This window comes from Monomorium pharaonis, chromosome 8, assembly GCF_013373865.1.
Source record: "Monomorium pharaonis isolate MP-MQ-018 chromosome 8, ASM1337386v2, whole genome shotgun sequence".
NCBI classification, from domain to species: Eukaryota; Metazoa; Arthropoda; class Insecta; order Hymenoptera; family Formicidae; genus Monomorium; species Monomorium pharaonis.
The window spans coordinates 23,518,406-23,539,927 of NC_050474.1; the positions used below are offsets into that span (position 1 = coordinate 23,518,406).

The 21,522-nt window shown below is 39.6% G+C and overlaps 1 protein-coding gene across 2 annotated transcripts in view; it reads right to left on the bottom strand.

Annotated features, from left to right (window-relative positions):
* The window catches only part of LOC105834405 (protein dead ringer homolog), a 107,550-nt gene extending 87,514 nt beyond the window's left edge, over positions 1 to 20,036 (bottom strand). The window contains exon 1 of one of the 2 annotated variants that reach the window (XM_012676858.3): positions 18,705 to 20,036. In XM_012676858.3, coding sequence (XP_012532312.1) covers positions 18,705 to 18,845 — 141 coding nt within the window. In that variant the 5' untranslated portion in view covers positions 18,846 to 20,036. The remainder of the gene's footprint in view (positions 1 to 18,704) is intronic. The other variant, XM_012676857.3, reaches the window with a different exon arrangement.
* Between the last annotated feature and the right edge of the window lie 1,486 nt (positions 20,037 to 21,522).

Below are 21,522 nucleotides of genomic sequence, written 5' to 3' on the forward strand. Positions count from 1 at the left end.
AATGTTTACAAATCAAGAATTTGTTTTTGCAATCATAAACTCCACGAGATCGATTAGACGTTGGTATAACATTCTTATAAAAATTTCAATTTTATTAACGTCTGGTGTGATCACTAAGAAATTTAAATATCGCGTAATACGTACGAATGGAACGGTACAATAGATTTATTGTAAGAAGGTTAATACACATCGAGATCTAAATTTGTACGCCAATCGAAACGGCAACCGCGAACGACTCGGGTCGGGCCCGTTCGCCTCTTGGACATTTTTCTACCGGCTGAGTAATTTATGCTCCGCTTATAACCGATACATTTGAGGAGGGGGCGTCGGCGGCTGCGAGTTGGTCGATCACGAGAAAATGCACAACGTTCTTATGGCGGTCTCGCTCGCGGCAGGGTATAGGTAATATCAAACGCGGCGGCCTTATAGGGATTCTGTTACTAATATGCCCCGGTAGCGTAGGAACCCTTGTGTTGCATATTATCCGATACCAATAATGCGACTAATCGAGTTAGCTTTACCCCTTAAGCTGATATGTAGCTTTATATGAGTACAACGTAACGATCGCGGGTCTCGAAGAGAGAGGGATAGGGGGGAGAAAGAGAGAGAGAGAGAGAGAGAGATTCGCCCGTGAACATCTACGGTTCATAAATTCGGTAATACATAACCGGCAACGATCTTTCCACTGGTGGCAGGTAATAGTTGCGGGCGATAAGGCGCAAGACGAAGGTAAAAATATTGCAGGCGCTACGGAAAGAGAAAGAGAAGCATAAAAAAATGAGAAAGAGAGAGAAAGCGAGAGGGAGAGAGAAGGAGAAGGGGGAAAATATAAGAGAGAGAGAGGACGGTAAAAAGACGAAGAACCATCCGCCTCTCTGGAGCGACCGAGCTCGATGTTTTACGGTCTAGCTGCGATCGCAAAAAATCACGATCACGGAGAAACGGTGGTGGAGGTGCAGCAGCAGCAGCAGCAGCAGCAGCAACAGCAGCAGCTGCTGCTGCGCGGTGCGCAAACGTGGTAGACGCATGGTAATTCTCATTGAACGCGTAATTATATTAATTGTTGGCTCTCGGCCGGACAAATTGCGGTTTTAAAACCGCTCGAATCTTTCGCGTAGCGACCGAAAAACATCGACCTCTCGACTTCGAACGAAAGACTAGAGAGAGCCCTAACATTCTACCGCGTCGTCTTCAAAGTGTCCCTCTGCCTAACGAAATGAAATAGGGAGTGTTGGGTCCTTGCTCGTCGTACGTTACAGTGGCATTTCGCGATTCTCAATTATCCATGATGCCCGGGGTCGTACTCTCAGACGACAGGTGAAAGTGTCCCCTTGTTCTTTCTTCCGCAACTTTCTTCCAACGACGTTCAATTAAGAAAAGAAAAAAGAACGTAGAGATTAATGAAATCAATTATACGGGAAAGCGTTCTTTTCTAACGGTGATCAGTACGACGAAGAGTACGAAGACAGACGCGTTGATGAAAAATACAGCATCATACACGATCACGTACCGCGCGTGTAACACGTAGTCTTGCACGCACGTGGAATTCGGCTATTAAGCCGAAACCCCGAACGACCTATAAAATTCGTCTGGCCTCGCGCGTTGTCTGCGAATGTGCATTAAGCGCTTGCGGTTATGTGTCTACGCTCCGCACAGGTGTCCCGAATCCCCTGCGCTACACGGCACCGAACAACTATAGCGTTGAATAAAAGATTCGCGAGTACATACAACGCGTCGAGGGCAAGAAATTGCCGGTAGATCGACGAGCCGCGGCGTTAAACAGCCGCCCGGATGAGATAAACGTTCGTTAATACGGAGGAAATTCCGACGTGAGCGGCGCGGCAGAGTTTCGCGATTCGTTGCGAGTTATTAAGAGTCGTTTATTCCCGAAGGATCGAATGCAGCACTCGGCGTTGTTCGTCTCTCCCGTGTTGGCGGAACCTCTGGTCTTATATCGAGATTATAGTCACGGATCGCGAACAAAGTTTCGTTCTCCGAGGTTGCGCGGTTACCCGGCGCGGCGCCTCTTCCTTCCTCCTAACGTGCGAGCGGCCCTCTTCGCCGCTTTACGATCTCTAATTATAACGATTACGTCGATCTTTTACGGGGCGAACTTTCGTTCCTGTCGGCTCGATGTCTCGCTTCCCAGAAGGAGGCGCAAAGAAGGGACGACACGGAGCGGCGATCGCCAACGATCAGATTCAATTCGCCCAATTTGGTCGAATCCCGAATCCCCGCACGCTACCGATACTCCGACGAGCGGCACGATCTCAAAGGTTAAAATCCTATTACATTATATTACATATATCCTATTGTGTTCGTAATATTATTAACCATCAGTTCCTTCCTCGAGACTTCTCTGCGCAACAATTGCTCAAGCTAAGATATTAAAACAAAGTCGATATATATACAATTATTTAACTTTAGCTTTCTTGTATAGGAAAATCTCAAAGAAGGAAATGTTATACGCGAGAGATTATTGCATCGAGAGAAAGTCATCTTTTCTGTTCGATCAATTGAGTTGTTTTCTAGAAAGATACTGAAACACGGCGAAAAAGAAAAGAAGCGAAGGAGTGAGTTCTCCGCGTTGGCTCCGAGCAATCGCGGATTCGTCCAATCGCGTTTACATTCTTAATGCCGGCTGCAGCAGCGAACATTCAGCTGCCGCGTGCCCTTAGGCCATACGATTCGAACGGCTTCGACGATATATTCGAAATGATCTTCCATCCTCCTCCTCCTCCTCCTCCTCCTCCTCTTCTTCTTTCGCCTCCTCCCTTTTCTCCGCCGTTCTGCCTCCCTCCTGTCTGCGATGGTCTCGCTACTCCTTTTTTTTCGCGGGGTGAGCCTCGGTTCTGTCCAATCGCTGCCCACGGAATTTCATATCGACGTCGAGGATGGTGAACGGCCCTCATCGTCGTACATAATAATAGAGCAGAATATAATGTTGGCGGACGAACGACCCGCGGCTAAAATGTATTACGACCGGCACAACACCGATGCAACACCGACGAGAGCGTAGCACCGTCGCCATCATCCTCAGCACGATCATCGGCAACATCTACCACTCTTCGCTAGCCGTCGAATGCGCGCGCCCGTTACGTCCCAACGTTATAGACGGTTATGTATTGCGAAATTATATATTACGTAAATAGGATGCATGACTCATTGTGGGAAAATATATGATCGATTTGACTATCCGTTCTACGTGCCGTTTGGATCTTGACGCGAGATCCCCGAGATTTTCTCTGCAGTTGAAAGATATATTTGACGTAACTTGAAGAAAAAAAAAGCTGGGCTACCTCCTGAATGCAATACTATAAAGTAATTTCCTGCAGGCAGAATACAACCGCATCGCTACAAAGATACAGCTCGAGCGAGTCGGTGATAGTGCGCTACATATACCATGTAATACACCCTACGATCACATTATGTACACGAGAAGAAGGCGGCGTGGCGTCGTAGCGTCGTAGGTTCCGAGGTGGTGGCGAACGTGCGTACAAAACGCACGCACGCACGCACGCATGCACGCACGCCGGTGTACATAAGGGGAGGATCGCGAGAGCGCGAGAGAAAGAGAGGCAGAAAGGATTGGAGAAAGAGCGAGGGGAGGGATAGGCGGTAAGTACATAGGATGAGACGTTTATATACCCCCGACGATGTCTATAACGCCTCGAGTTACGAGACGCCTTTACGACCGAATGCAACTCGCGCCAGACGTCAAGAGGCGAACCCCCGTTTCGAAGTTTGATGGCGCGACACGGGCCCCGAGCGTAACCTCCGAAATATCTCGCTCCTTTTTTCTCTACCCCTTTATTCTGCTCTCGCGGCGCGGTATTTCGCTCGGTACTCGTTTCGCCGTAACGCGTCTCTCAAGAGCGACGTCCTTCCCAGACGCAAATAACGCGCCGCCGTCTAATTGCGCGTGAAATCATCGATACATTTCCGTTACAAAGTTATCAAAGTTGTTTAGAGAGTTGTCGCGGATCGAAGTAAACATATAACATACGTCATATCGCACACTCGCGAGAAAGTTACCAAGTCGAAACTTTTGAATTTTATTACATATACGAATTACGTTCTCAACAGTCTTCAATTATTTAAAAAACGACGCAAGTTGACTTCAAAATTTTTAAAACTGGAAAACGACAAATCAAAGGCAATAATTTTTTACAGGTCTAACATAACACCATGTTAAAATTAACATCTACGTTACCTAAAACAAGCAACATGTGTGATTATTAGCTCAAAGTTATTTAACTTGTGTCTAATACTACCGTAAATAATTAATTTTTAAGTATTAATAACAATTTTCTTTTGTTTCTGAATTCTTTTCTCATTTTCGACCTGTATCGTTTGTCTCGTCGACGTGCGATATATCCGTAACACAAAGATCTCTGGGATTGCGCGTGATGATTCGAGGACTAGTAGAAAAGTGGGGAGCATATTCAACTACCACGGAGAATTCAAGAACGGGCAAAGTAGAATCGGCACACGCGTGTCGCCGACAATACCCAAGCGATAGTCACAAAGTCGTGCCAGACAATTTCTTCTTTTCTAACGAGCGTAAAATTTCCAGCGACCATCGCTTCCCGAGTCGTAATTCCCCTCCCTCGCCGAGGGAGCAGCGGGTCGACTGGGCCATTAAATTAATAATTTGTGGTCGACAACGGCATTGTGAGATCCGATGCAATCGTTATAATATGCAGGATTTTATTATCGGTCCCGATGGCGTATGCTAATTTACTGCTAATTGTATTCCGCGGGCGACAATGATGCCTCGGTGGCAGAATGCAATCGCTGCCGCAAACGGACGTTGGAATTATTGTCCGCGTGGACGATGCGTCGCCCCGAGCCGAGCCGAGCTGAGCTGAGCTGAGCTGAGCTGAGGCTTCGCGCGAGCGCTTCGACGTCACGTTAAAAAATAACTTCGAGGCGTGACGATTTCCCACTGACACGCGTGAAAAATTGCCAAGTAAAATCGAGAAACGTTAGGCGCCGACGAGGCTCCGCCGTCCGTAAAGTTCTTACAAATAACTAAAGATAGGACTAACGGGGACCTGTCGGCGATTTCTTCGATGAAGATTCCTCCACCTCGTGTCGAAAATAATTACGCGTCTGTAATTACATCGATCTTATCGTCAGGCGTTTACTTCCTTATTTCGTTACCTGCTATCGCCAGGTTTTTCTTTTTCTTTCGTGAAAATGGCACAGCGCGCAACAGAAAAATTCAACTCGTAATGAACACACAGAGATACAAGTATTCCCTAGAGTCCTAGAGAATGCTAAACGAGGTCCGTTTAATTCTGGTCAAAACTGCCTGGAGATCGTTAAAACGTCGATAACCCTTCATTACGCGATTGCTCGGGCCATTTTTGTATCGAAGAGGCGGCAAAATGTTGCGCGAGCAAGGGTGATCGTTAAAGCGTGCACCGGCTTTTCAAGCATGCGATCGTTCTGTCGTGCGGAGGCGAGCATTGACTCGTCCCAAGTCACCGCGATATGTTCGTAGTTTTAAAACCGGTCGTTAACAACGACGAGCTTGTTCCGGTGTGTGATTATACGTGGTACCGGCAAAACGCACAATTTTGATACGCGCGCCAGTGCTTATCTCTCTTTCTTTCGTCGTAATGATAATATTCAAAATCGTTTAAGTTCGTACGCGGCGAAATGTTCTCGTCGAATAAATATTCCGCGATGTCAATATACATAAAAATAATGCATACTATCGGTTTGAAAAATTGAAATGACGCACGTTAATGGATGCCAAGCTGAGATATAAATTGCAACCGGAAGTAAGCACATTATTAATATAACGTAGAGCAGAGGTCCCTATTTAATCTTATACGCACAGGCAAATGTATCGATGTAGGAGCGGAAATCGAACTAGTTCTAGAAATTTCGAAGACGGCAGCTTTAGAAACCATACGGTGGGCACGTGCTGCCCATTCCCTTAGCTCGCGCTAGATCAAATCTCAGTGGCTCTCAGTTCTATTAGGAGAAAAGGAAAAAGATTTCAAAAAGATCTCAAAAGATCACGCGATCCGTTTCCACATCGTAGATGACAAGGACCAGATTTTGCCACGCATCGCGTCTCAAGCGACCATGCACTCACTTGACATAGCTTGCTCTTTTTTGCCTGTATTCTAAATTAAATTTTTTGTAAAGATTAAATTACTATGATCAAACATGTAACAAAAAAAAAAAAAAAAAAAAAAAAAAATGTAAAATGTATTGTAAACAAGATAATAAAAAAACTTGTGTTTTCTTTTTCTTCTTAGGTTTATAATATATTAAGATAGCATAATAAAAAATAAATTTTTCACGTAATATATTAAGATAACATAATAAAAAATAAAATTTTCACGTAGAAAAAATACAATTCTTACAAAGGATTTATGGGAAAAACCGCCTCAATTGCAGAAAAATTTTAACGGTGAAAAATTTGATAGAAAATCGAAATCATGGTAAAATCAGTAATAAAAACTTCCGATTGTGAATCAATGTATTGTAGATCGATGTATCACCAGAAAGTTTGAATGCATTCGAATGCAAACTCCCCGTTGAGAGGGTCTGAATTTAGGTAAAGAATGTCGAGAATGAGAATAAGCCTCTCTTAAGAATATAGGTATATAAAAGGTCTGCATTTTATTTTTATCTGGAATGTGTGCAAGATTTTGCCGGGATTAGAATTTAGCATTTTTGTATTTCTAATACCAAATCATTTCGCTATAACAGTTTTGGATTTATAACCGATATTCGATGCTAATTTTCTTTTGTTCAATCGTTTCTAAAGTTTCAATAATAAATTTTCTATCTTATAAATAAATAAGTCTAAATAAATAGACTGTCCTTATCAAATTGTCCTTAGGGTAAATTTTCCTTAGTCTATTATTGAAATTTTATTGAAATTGCCTGAACACAATTGACTTAAAAATGACAATTTTAAGGCAAGTATTGTGAGAGAACCTAATGCACTTTTTACCTTGAAAATTTTCTCTGAATGATTTGCCAAAAATCTATTAAAAATTTATGTAAATCAGTAGACACGCAAATCTAAAAAAATATTAAACTCATTGTTCAAGTATTAGACTTATTTGTTTATCATATTAAGACTTTAATATAAATAACTTAAAGTGTTATCGGAAATATTACTATTAAATTTACATTTTATGTTAATTATTTATAATTTATATTAATTAATGTGATTGCAATATAAACAATATTGTCGATAACAACTAGTTACGTCAATCTGTTACAATATGTCAATTCCACTAATTTCTATGAAAACTAGATTATTCTATGGTAACTAGATTATGGCGATAAATTCTTGGATAATGATTATGTCGACAATTGCTCGAAGTGTAATAAAACTCAACAATTTTTTTGAATAAAATTGGATGTAAAATTGCATGTAGAATCGAACAGCAAATTTTTTCAAGCAATTGCAGAAAACGATTACTGTATACTTGAGATGACAAAATCGATTGAAAATACTAAAAGTATATGACAATACGTTGCGTATCTAATACCTGCAGTAACGGTACATTGAGAATAATTACCGAAGCAGCAATAGCCATTGATGCGGCAATTTTATTGCTGTCTCAATCGCAATACAGTCAATAACTTTCTTTATATATTAAAATGTACAAAGACTTTCTTTTTGTACACAGTGATATGCATATAAATCTTTTAGAAAATCCCTGAAAATCAATCTTCTTTCCCCTCTGTAGCGGAACAAATGTGCATAAGATTCTTTTAACTTTTTACTTCAATAAAAAAAAATGTATAATGTGCACTGACAATAAAACTATATATGTACAGTCTCTCTGTTGAACCATTAAAAGAAAACCGACAAAGTAGTTTATTTAAAAAAGGAAAACCTATTTCATTGTCCTGTATATCTTAGAAGGGCACATACAAAATATATTATATATAGATAAATTGGAAGAAACAAGAAATGCAGAATACTTCTTTTTCCTCTCTAAATCAATTTTATTATTGTCGGCTTTCTTAATAGTTTAAGAGTCACTTTCAAAGGTTTTAGAGAAGCTACTCTTTATTTTCATGACTTCTTCCTTTTTCCTTCTCTCGGACGTTTAAGATAAAACGGTACAGGAGAGAAAAAACGATCGCATTCCGGGATTGCAAGTATTTAGGTTAGCAACTGGCGCGAGCTTCGAGCATTGCACGTTGTTAGAGCTCGCTGGACATTAATAGTCACGAAATAGAAGCCTTGGCTAGAATCGTAAAAATATAATTGCGCCGATTGCAACAACGTTATCTGAGCACCAACGCGAATAATGATACGTGAATGGGCGCATTACGGCCACTATTCTACTTGGCCGGGCTATCATACTTTACCGCGTATCGTACGTTGCGTGTGACGTGCATGGGCTTGTACGCGTGTACAAAGTATTACCTCCCCCCCTCCCTTCCACTTACTTGAGCAAATCACCATTAACGCTCACAATGAATACGGTGGCGTTAAAGGAGAACGCCGTGCCGTATCGACAGCCGACCATATGAAACTGATTATTTTGCTACATAAAAATATTAATAAAAGATACCCCACTTTTTAACGATCATTATCTCGTCCCCGATTCTTCCGAGATTCTTATATTCAACTGTTATTTCGTCAGATCTTACGTTAAGGATTTTACACGTTCGCTCAATGGCTCGATGCACTAGGTATTCCGAAATTAAATACGTATAAGGAAATTAAAAAGACTGCGTCAATTTCCAAAGCACAAAATCGTGTCCCCACTTTACTTGATCAAATACGCACGAAATTAAATTTAAGCGTCTCTTTTCTTCTGTTACGCGGTTCCACGAAACAGACCGGTAAGAAGTCGACGACCCGGTCGACCCGAAGGAAGCCGCGAGATTCCGAAGTGCAGAAGAGCGATGGACCTCGGTAAAGCAGGTGGAGAGGTAAGAAGAAAGGGGGCGAAAGAGAAGAGAAGAGAAGAGAAGAGAGGAGGCGAGCAAGAGGCGCGAGTAAAGTCAAAGAGTCAATAAGAGAGCTCGTGGACCTCAGTGGTCTGTCGAAGCGCGTCTCCCGCCTCGTTGTTTGTACGAGTTCGACGAAGAACCCGTTTCCCTCGAACGTGCACGAACGGCCTCGCGGACATCCATCCGATATGAGTTTACTTAGGACCGCGAGTGATATACGCGATGGCTCAAATTAAATATTTCAACCGAGGAGAAGGGATGCAGAGATATACCAAAAAACCATAAAATCGCTTTATGTCACTCGCCGACATGGGCGCCCCTGTGATTTTATTTCATTGAAGAATAAAAGAGACGACTTTCTCTACTCTCTAAATCGGAATCAGTAAAATCTTACTACTGATTTGTAGTGCTACACTTATAACTGTCATTGTCAGAAACAATTATTCGCTGTTTTTCAGTTCCTTCAGTCAGAATCAATATATTCACTGTGAAAGACAGTGGATATATATCACTAATTGATAGAGTTATAAAAATATTGCATTAAATCAGATTATTCATTGTCTTTTAATGATTATACACTAATTTCAATTTGAAAAACACTATAAAAATTATTCTTGGAAAATTTCGCTAAAAAGTTATATACCTATACACTGTCAATTCATTAATTAACTCATTACTTTCCATTATACTCCAGAAAAAGAAAGTATTTAGTGAAATAAAATGTATCAAGGAGCAGAAAATGCGGAAAACGTAGAACACATAGTTCACGATGGTAAACAGTAGACCTTAAAAATGTTCAAGTCAACAAGCTTCAAAGAAAAGAGGACAGAAGGACTACCAATGGTTCACGAATCTTCTCCCTTACAAAGACGGAAAATCAGACTCGTGCCGGAGCCACCCCTGTATTCTTTGAATTGAATGTATTTCAAACTTCAAAGGTCGGTTGCCTCACAATCGTCTAGACGCCATTATAAACGCCATTATATACTATTATTCCTTGTCTATCAGTCAAAACTATCTTCGAGATAAAACGTGATAAAATATGCAGAATTTGCATTCAAAAAATTATAATAAAATAAACTAAAGAAATTTTATTTAATACTTCAGATGAGATTAAAGAATTTTTTAATGTGCGTTTGAAATAAATTCATTTTATTATATTATTAAATATTTTGTAATCATACAAAAAAAGCCACTTAACTTTCGACAACACATCCCATATGTATTAGCTCATCTAAAAAAAATTTTATCCAACTGAATCATCTCATTCCATTCACACTTCGGCTTAATTGATTAGAAAACAGAAAACAAGAAAATCTATTGCGTCTTAAATTTTATTATAATATACATAACAACATATATGTATATTAAAATTATTTGCACTTGTTCTTGAACAACTTATCTAAAACTGACTAAATGTTTTTCCATCTTAAAATTTTATATCGATAGATTAACGCAAAGATGCTACTTCGAACAAATCATTACATATCTTAAAACACTCTGATATGAAATACCTTTAAAAGGAAAGAAGATTTATTTTGTAGAAAAGTTTCAGAGAGCTAAAGAAGCTTTGCAGCTATCTTTAAAGACTAATCGAAAAGGAATCCAAGACAAATCTCAGAGGTCTTAACTCACGCTAGCTGTGCAGCCGCTGCACGGTTAAGGAACTCATCGAAACACCGAATAATTGGTAGTTGTATTTCCGAGGTACGGCGATCCGAGGTAATAAGCCAGTCCAGAACAGAGAATACTCACGGATGCGACTATAAGCTTAGCGAGCAAGTGTAACGTTACGCGGCCAATTATATTCGACAAATCAGTAATCTGCTCTCCACAATACGGGAGGAAAGCCAATTGATACCGTGATTTTACTACTCGCGTGTACGCTGATACGTACTACTGAATGTGCTTTACCACATCCTGAGGATAAAGAGAGGCATCCGGTATAAAAATATTAATGGAAAATAATTAACAAAGTTATAAAAAGTTAACTAGTAAAAAGACTAACGGTTACAATACTTTTACCGCAAATTTCTACAAGCGGTTTGACGATTGTTTAAAAGCGATTTTTGTTTAAAAAAATATTTGATGTAAATTATAAATGGAAAAATTAAAAGATATAATAGAATTCCTAATAAAGTCTTATAATTTTAAGTCAATGAAGATCAGAGGTCAGAATAGCAGGACTATCCAAATACTCAAGAAAAAAAATTTAGAGAAAATAAGGAAAAAGAGCAATAATTAAATGTGATAAAAGCGAATAAATATTTGTTAGATGAGAATGATTGAAATGGATTATATGAATCACTACGTAGATATTATAGAACAAAAGACTAATTTGACAAGATGAATAAAAATAAAGCATAACAAATAAGATAACATGAGATAAAAAGATATTAGGTATAAGATATAAGGGATAAAAATAAAGAAATTTTTAGTTATCAAGAAAAATGTCATAAGAAAATGTAATGTAACTTACAGGTATAAATTACTTAAACTATATTAAAAGATAAGTAAGATTATATGAATCGCGGAATACGAAGTTACGATAGGTAATAGATAACATTCAATTAGATAACATAAAAATGATCTTTTCTATCTCTTTGAAATGCAATAATACGTTTTTCGAAGATTGTATCGTGTTAAACACGATGTCATTGACGACATTGGCAAAATTTGTCTAGCATATCAGGATTTAAAAGAATCCAAAAGAATTTTATGTTGAATGATAATGATTAGTTGGTAAAAGTAAGGTATAGGGATGGATGTGTGTGTAGTTAAGAAATAATAAACCAAGTTCCTTGTAAAAAAGCTAAAGTGAATAAATATTGTGAGTTAATAATCTTAATTTTGTGTAAAATATATCACTCTTAAAATTTTATGATAAATTGGTATATATATATGTGTGATTATACACAGCAAATAATAAACGACACACATACAAGGTACCAAGCAAGACCAATAACATATGGAAAAAATTATTAATTCTAATTATCGGCATCCATACTTCTGTTCGAAGTCAAGCAATTTCAGGGTTTTGTTTGAAGGGAAGTATGGTCATATATCGTTAGTGGTTACAGCTTACGTTAATAGAGACGAGATACCTGCGCTAGACATCTTTCATTTTATGCACATTGTTATCTTCTAAACCCGCAATAATATCGATTCAAATGTAGACCCGTGTCATTGAGAGATGTAATAAATGTCTTATATATTCTGATAAATAATTCTTATCAATGACTTTCATAGCGCTATTAAACGCGCGCGGACAACTATCGCGAACAAAATTTCTGTGATTATGAGCAGAATTAAATTTACAGCTCCATCGTTTATCGATTTCCATCGTTTATTATTCATAGAAATGTAATGACAATATGAAATAAAAATTGTAAGAACCTAATGTAAAACTTTAATAAAAGAAATATTCTACATAATAACATAAGTTTAAATGTCCGGGAAAATAAAATTTTATGTCATTTATTATGGATAACCCGGATTGATGTTGAAATTTAAAATTTTTTCATAACCTACTTGAGAAGAAATCATTATAGGTAGAAACACAGCTTTCTCCGCGCGTAACTTGTTCAAAGTTGATGGAAACCCGAGACTACAGTTCTGTTGTTTTCGATAAAATCGGTGTCATTAAGCGATCGATAATTGTCGTGAGGGAGCGTGCGGAATGGTGGTGCACCGTGGTGCGATCGTGCCGATCGTATCGAGCTCTCCGCCTTGTTGGTTTTGGATCCCCTTCGTCTTGCGTTCCCTACATCGATAATATCAATAATATCGAGCGAGAAGACCGATTATCTCAAAGTCTTAGACCACGCTATAGCGTGGCAGAACCTGACACACATTGGAATTTTATCCTGATTACATTTTTTCTTTCGAACTTTGCTCTCGACGCCTTTCTCTCGCTCTCTGTGCCGCGAGAAACGTGAATACGATATACGTAAATAGTGAACTCTGATCGAAGAACAAGATACAAATTAATAACAAAAAAAAGTGTCTGCAAATATTTTGCTACGTGGCGTTTGGATTTTTTTTATATCCCTCTTCAAGTAATCTTCAATATTTAACGACGCGATCAACGGGTTATGGATTGAAGTTGCGTTTTTCTTTCAATTTGCGGCATTGCAGTAAAATGGTCACGAGAATGAGGCAGGAATGCGTTTTTGCGCTTTATGCGGAAGGGTAGAGGGGGAGGACATCATCGATTCGCGTTCGTCTCGTAAGAGGAGAGCGCGCGTATGTATAAAGGCAAGGCGTGACCGTAAGGCCGAGTGTGGACCAATCGCGATTCAGTTCTCCTCGTTTTTTTCTTCATTTCATTCAGAGACGCCCCTCTTTGCCGCGCTTCGATGCTCCTGCGCCGCCGCGCACCGTCGCCGTCGCCACGCCGTGATTCCCCACCAACAACGGCGGCGCGCGGAGGAGAGACTACACACCTCACTACCTCACTACCTTCTCTTTCCGCTCGTGCGCCGCCACCGCCACCGCCGCGCGCCGCTCGGATCAGGATCACGGCGATCACGCGCACTGTCGGCGCGCGTTTCACGCGGATGCACGCGCCTTTCCTGCGAATCGCATTCGAGAAACGCGCACCGATGCGTACGAATAATTCCACGCCACGGGGGGGAACCGGCCACCTGCCTGCTGCTCGTTCTCGCGTAATTAATAACGTTTCATCAACCCTCCACGAGGCTCCAAACTGTGGAAAGTTCCCCATTTCGGAAGTGCATAGATCGATATCGATTAATCTTTTAAAATACAACTCTCTAAATCTCGTAGAGGGTGAAAAGTGAGTTTGTATAATTATTCAAGTGATTTGCCAAAATTCACATATATCACACAAAAGTACACTTGGAGACTAAAAAGACGTACAAATGTCCTTTGACATCTTATGGATCTTTATGATCTCTACTGTATGTAAAATAAAAATAAATAGGCCTCTTATGGATTTTTTACTTTTATTGACAAATCGTTTTAATTACAAGCTCAAGAGCTTTTCACTCTTTTACGACGAAATTTTAAGCGGTAATAAATTAACCATAGGCGATTATTACCTTCACATTCGATTGATCAACTTCTTAAGGTTTATTACTGTACCTATTGTATAGACGAATCATTATAGAGTGACGTTTCACTCCAACGAGATTTCGATCGAACAATGTACAAAAAAAATACAGTCTTCATCTATCGCGGTATTCTTTAATGACAAATATCCCTTTGGCAACATCAAGCTGATTTCTCCCTTTATTATTCGTCCCGAGCTAAGACTCACGGATGCATCTCTGAAAAGAGATTTAAAAAAAAAACCGAGAGATCGGCCCTCGCAATTTTGAGTTTGACCTTCGTACGGATCGACCATTCGAGGGCCTGGCCAAGTTCCGGCAGGATATTACGTTCAAAATCTAATTATGAGATCTTTATAGGGCAATCGTAAAACAGCCGAATAATAAAGCAGCACTCCCCGTGAATCCATCAAGGCCTTACTGCGTTTCTCCTCGATAGAATAGAAGATTCGTGTGTAGTACCCTGGACAGGTATTTGTATCTCGGGCCCGTAAAATCGTGACGCCGTTTCGAAAGCTTACCGAAGGACGTACCGCCAAAATCGTTTTCCCCCGACATTATCCCCCTATCTAGCCCTCCTAATGGAACCATCTATTCGGATACAAATTCCAGTACCATCGAAGATAGGCAATATAAGAGGCTATACGATTTATGGTGTTTTTTTTTTCTTACGCTGGCTGTCGACTGAAAAGTCGCAATTAAATAGCGCGGAATGTGTCACCGAGATCTAGTTTAAAAGATTCGCAATAAAAAATTACAAATTCAATAATGCAAAGATAGCAAATAATATTATCGATTGTTGTTTACGTTCGAGAAATACATCGTGGAATACGTGAAACACACGTTGCAATCGCGATTTCGTGTATCAAAATGAAATTGCCAAAATGAAATAAACTATGCGAATGACTTGTCGCGAGGTGCGACAATGCGTCGTTACCATAAACGTCGGGGCCCGTCGTAATGAGACGTGACGTCACGACATGGCGTCTGCAGGTGAACGAGCAGCAAGACGGCGGTACCGTAGGTGAGCGCATTCGCTAGTCGATCCGATTGGCCGAAGGGGGAATCCCCGCCCTTGCGCTGTTTGTACACGCTGACGACGAACCCGCGAATCCCCCCAACCCTCTCCTTCCCACCTTCACCCCTTTCGCGCGACTCCGCGCGAGTCTCTATCTTTTTCCCCCTTTCGCTACTCTCCTCTTTATCCGTTCTCTGTTCCTCCTCTGTACTATCCTATACGTACATCTTTCCTTTTCCGTTTCCTTTTCCCTTCTACGAACGAAACGCGGTGTCCTGATAGCACGCGCACAAATGCACGCACACGCTCGCGCGTATGTGTATCGCGTACAAATCCTCTCAGGTGGAGACCTGTTTACATCTATACTTTTAACAATAAAGAATATCATTGCGACATCTCTCTCTCTCTCTCTCTCTCTCTGTTGTACCAAAATTAATTGGTGCTTGCTTACTGCACGCACGCTCTCGCGTTCTATATAGATGTAATTAGTATGATTAGCGGATCCAAATTCGAAAAAATCAAAACCGCACGAAGCGAGAGTATGTCTGTGTCTCACGTGAATTGGAACTTAATAAATTTCACTCACGACTAGCACGCGAATACAGATAATAATTTATGACGGTAATTATGTAGATTAAATGCCCAAGAATGTAAAACAATAAATAGATGAAAACCATTAAACTCGATGTCATAAGGTACAAATTTAAGAAAGAAAAATGCAAATGCATTAAATACTGTCATTTTGCAAGTAATTGCAAGTAAAAATTAAAAAAAATTCAGTATAGCATCATCACTAATAACGGAGAAAAACAATGAAACAGATACATGTAAATATATATTAAAGATGGGAAATCGTATCATCTGCATTTACATAATTACTTTCAGTTAATTTGTATATAAGTTATTGTATGTAAGATGCTACTCGCACAAAAGAGATACGTAAAGATTAAAAAAACCATGATTTTATAGTGCTTCAAAAGTTTTGATGCTATTTAACATTATAATCTCATATCTCTTATACTAAATTATTTTATGTTTATTTCAAGTGAAAGCTACAAGAAGGATTGCTGTCGAATAATGAATCAACTAAAAACTTAATTTAAACTCTTTTTAGTTATTCTTTAATCATTCGCTTCTAATCACACGAAATTATTTTATTTATTCCCCTGGATATTTAAGTACATATATTTAAATATTATTCTATATAATTTAAAATGCGCTCAAAGATGCAGGAAATAAATCCAGGAATAATCTACTTAAAAATGTTTTTAATTAATATTGATTTATTCTTTGTATCGTCCTTTTTAAGTAGCAAAAACGATTGTGACAAAAACAATAGGTACGATGCGACCTAATTCACTTTCAAATACTCGCAAAGTCTTTATAAAAATAGCAGTAAACAGATTCGTGCTCCTACAAGTTTCAAATAAATTGCTGCTATTAATATAAATTACAGCAATTATTTTCCCCGTGCACGAAACGCTTAATACTAGGTTCCATACTATTAATCTGATTCTCCTTTCATTCAAGCTATTTACAAATAATTCTAAATATAAGTTTAGACATGTTAAAAAAAAAACGAAAATTTTAATTGCACAACGTGAAACGATTTCTATTGTAAAATCTTATTACAAAAAAGCAAACCAAGTCAGATAATTATACATTACAAACGATAATTGCTTCGATCCCTCATCAGCAACAGCATCACTAATTTTGACGTTAATAATATTAAATAATATTTATACCGATACGATGTTTTTCATCGATCGTTAAATTTCTCCGATAAGTCTCGAGTACTCTTTCATTAAACAAAAATCCAAGTTTGAAATATGAAAATCGCAGACATTAACAAATATGACTACATGTAAATTACATAAAGCAAAGTTGTTACATTAAATGTATGGTAAAAAGTTACTAACGAAGCGCAATTTGCACATGTAACACATGTACAGAGATAAGTTACAGCCATGTAGGCCCGCGAGTAAACGCGTTTTTTTCTTTCTTTTTCTTTTCGACGAATGCCTCTTACAAAATTCGTCGAAACGTAAATTTCACGAGGATGAAAATAATCGAAGACATAAAATACATATCTAATACAAAGGAAAACATTGAGTGCGAGTGAACACACACCGCGAGATTGACCTTGTTTGTAAACTAATATTGCTTCACCTGGCACTGGATCAAGATCAAACCATTTCATTTATATCGACATATTCCTACCGACAATTACAATCGCCGATGTTAAAATAAAAATCATATACCACGTTGTATCGATACTAGAATTTTAATTCCGCGATTGTGCAAAATTACATAATGTGTAAACAATTTTCAACTATAATTTCTTATATTTGTATATATTTTCATATCAGTACAAGAATATAAAAGATTCCACGCATATATATTGTACATATATTTTTATTGCAATATCTAAAATCTCGATGATTTTATAGAAAATCTCGATTCACAAATTTTTGAATAAAACGGTAGTTGCCTGGCCCAGTCGGAAAACGGGAAGATCAGGTAACAAAAATTTGTTGAAATATTTCGCTCGATCCGACCCACTGGTAGGTAGAAGCATCAAGGGTAAAACATTTTTTTCCATCATTTCTTTATCGAAAGAAAATACTACTACGCCAAATTCTTTGTATTCTCGTACATGTGCGCGCAGAAATATTCGCCAAAACTATATTTTTTAAAATGTTAATCATACAACGAAAGCGCATTAGTTTCTTCAAATTGCGCGTTTTACGATTTATTTCAATCGTCATTTAAACTTGTATTTTTGTCTTGAAAATAGCAAGAATTTTGCATACATCATATTTGCTACATTTTTCTCAAAATCTTTTGTTCACATTTCTCTGACCTGTTTTATATGCGTCTAAATAGCGAGCTATTCGATACGCAACACAATGACGTGTCTCGTAATCCCTAATTCGCGGAAAGACTGGTTTTCCTAAAACATCTAAAAAATTAGCTGTACGTTTGTAAATACAGATATGAAAACAGTTTTGTTAAAGTGGCAAAATAATCGTGCGGGAATAATTATGTGTACGTCCAACCGGGTTACTAGACCCTGTTCAAATTTCTTGCAATATTTCTCATTATACTAGAATGACCTTCATTATCGTTTCAATGAGGAACCTACAAAAATTGTTTTCCGATCTGCATTTACAGCTAAATTTTTAGGTAGCTGAAAACACAAAACCGTTCCTTCTGCGTGACGAATCCTCTCACTGTGATTCCATCGGGTCACTTTATACGTTCTCTTCCGAAAGTGTGTTTTCATTTATCGTCCCGAGATAAACGAATCTTTACTACAAATCCACTGCGAATATTTCAAGTCGAAAATGCAACAGATCGGACAATTTTCTCTCGACAGATGTAAGATCGTACAACGAAATAAAACAAACGAAAGGGCACGTACCGAGCGACGGCGACCAACACGTCCGGGCGTGTAATCAGCGAAATGAAATGAACCAACTCGAAGTTAACCTATAATTGGCCGCGTTTCTTTTCACAACGGTACGTTACATCTCGCATCGAATGCTATTTAGCCACGCTATTTGGGCACACATGCATGGCGGACAATTCATTTACGGAAGAATAATCCAACTAGTGGCGCTTGGGCGCCGGAAAATGAAAAGGAAATGAGAACTACTCACCAAGGAACCCTCCGGTGTCTGGTGGTGTTGATGACCATTGGCACCGTTCGTCCCGTTGCTTCCGATGGCGCTTCCATTGGTAGCAGCGACGACTGATCCTCCGCCTGGATTTTCCAAGTCCTGCTCGTCGGCTTGGTCCATCGCGTAGGATGGCTTCGGATCACCTTTCACCCGAATTTTGGCTGCTTTTACTGCGACGCGGAGATTCACAAAAACTTGGCGTTGCGCGCTCCCGGCTCCCGGCTCCCGGCAGCTCCGCCGAAGAATCTCACGAGAGTCTCTCTCTTTCTCCCTTCCTATCTCTATTCCTCTCTTTCTCGAGCGCGCTCGCGCGCGCGCGCGCGCGGCAGCGGCCGAGCCGAGAGTGTCGCGCTCTCGCGCGCGCTCGCGAACTGTCAACGAGAGAGACAGAGAGAGAGAGAGAGAGAAAGAACGCGGATTGGGAAACCGCGCCGAGTCCCGTCCGTCGGTCGGTTAAACTCGCGCGAGGAAAACTTTTATCGAGACAATTGCAGCACTACGATCACGCCGGACAAATAGTTACGTGTATCCGCATAAAAAGTTTCGTCGCACTTCTCTCTTGCGTCGTCGTCTCGTTTCTCCTCCTCCCCTTTTCTACACCTGCTGCGCCGTTTCTTTAGCGGTTCGAGCGCGCGCGCGCACACGCATGGGGGAAAACCGTACGCGCACAGCACACTTGACTTCTACGAGAAGGTACAGGAAGAGCAGTGAGCAGGGAGGCTGTTACGCGAGAGGAAGAGACAAAGCGGCACTTTTCGGAACAGAAAACACCGGCGACGATACTCACACACGGATTAATGTCGAGGCACTGGAACCAAAGGACCGATGGACGTGGACCTCACGGATGGGGAAGGAGGGAGGGAGACAGGGGGGGGAGAATGAGCGAAATGAAGAACGAATCAGAGAGTCAAGTACATTGTGGGTTACCGAGGGGGGGAAGAGGGGGAGACACGGGGATGGAAAAGAAAAATTGACGGAGGATAAAAGGATGCCACACGCGGATACGCGATGTCCCCTCGATTCCTGTTCATGGGCACGGCATCGCTCGTTGCGAACCAGCGAACGCTGTTACGAGACGAGAGAGCGAGAGCGGCGCCGGGTATACTCGCGAAATACGCGCGCGATTAGCTGCCTCGCGTGGGATCAGAGCCGGCGCGCGGAGGAGCAACGGACAACGACCGACGCGCGCACTCTCACGTACTAGAGCGATCTGAAAACTCCGCTGAACGCTGAAGGCGCCGGCACGGCGGATGGAGGCGCGCGGTTGCCCTACCCTTGCTCCTTACTTCCCTCGCGCGCCCGGGTCCGATTCGCGACTCCCACCACACCCATCAATCCCTACCACCGCGCGTTGCGCCGTACTCTGAGGGTGGTGGCTTGTGAGAGAGCAACGCCCATAATTTAATAATTTCATTTCATCCAGTTTCTTTTTCCATCTCTTTGCGCGCGCGCATTTCGGATTCCGCGTTCCTTCTATCTGAAATCAAAGAAGGGGAAGATCCGTTTTGAAATCATGAAAATTTACATTATTAATATTCCGTAATGCTCTAAGATGCCTTACCTTTTATTCCTCAAATTCGCTGCTACAGTTTTCTCTGCCTGCCTTTTTATAACGACACGTTAGAACATTTGCCGGGAAACTTCCATATAAGCCTCTAGAACATAAAATGTCATTTCCTTTCATTTTAATTAATTTAATTATATAATTATAGAATAAAATGAGAAGGTTTAATAAAATCGTTCAAATGAAAAAGAAATTTAATTCTTTTAAAAGAAATATGTATTTATTTTAAGATATCAGAGTGGGGGATGTATACGAATTAAGGTAAAGAAATAACATAATAAATCATATGTACCCAACTAATAAACTAAACCACGTCGATAGCGGATATCTTTAAATTTTTTAATTTATTATTAATAAATATAAATCTTAAATGTTAAACATATTTTTATTTTATTCGCAAATTTTAATTTTTTATTTAAAGAAAATGTGTTTTTGGAAATCGACAAGTACACACATAATTTAGAAAATTAATTGCTTAAATCATCTCTTACGTTGCGTCATAAAAAAACTTGTAACAAATTAATTTGTCTCGGCAAAATGTTAAACGTAAAATAGAGCAATTTGCAATTGCAATTAAAGCACTAAACGAAAAGTATAAGAAAATCTTGAGTAATACAATTTTTGTGCAATTCTCCCCCATTTTTTCGCTAAAATGCCTTGCATAAAATTGTCTTGAAGGATTGCGTAGCGTATCTATATTATCTCTCATAGATGTACGGTTAATCGTCGGTAAACAATTTTCTATGTTTACTCACCTGTACCCATGTCTACCGTATATTTCCGCTTGAATGCCAGTAAGATAACAATAGAAATCTGAAGAATAACGTTTGAATGTCCCTTATTTTCTGTATTTTCGACATAAAATTACGGTACGGTAAGATTACACGTAATTGATAGCTTCAAACCGTTGTTATCGTGGGGTGCTCGACGATTATTTACACGTACGCGCTATTGACAGACAGAGGCTCCTTTCTGCATTTTCTAACGAGTGTTTATGCGTACAGCTCGTAAATCTACGAGTTTTTTCATTAAACACAACGGTTTTATCATTTACCTTATCTCTTGCAAGTTAATTATTCGAGTCAATTAATTTGTAAGATAAGATATATATATATATGTATATTTATATTTAAAATATTTTCATTATTTGGTCAGCATTATTGCTAAGTGATAGCTACATGAAACCATAAAACTATAAAATTATCATATTATATTAAGTATATCATCTAAGAA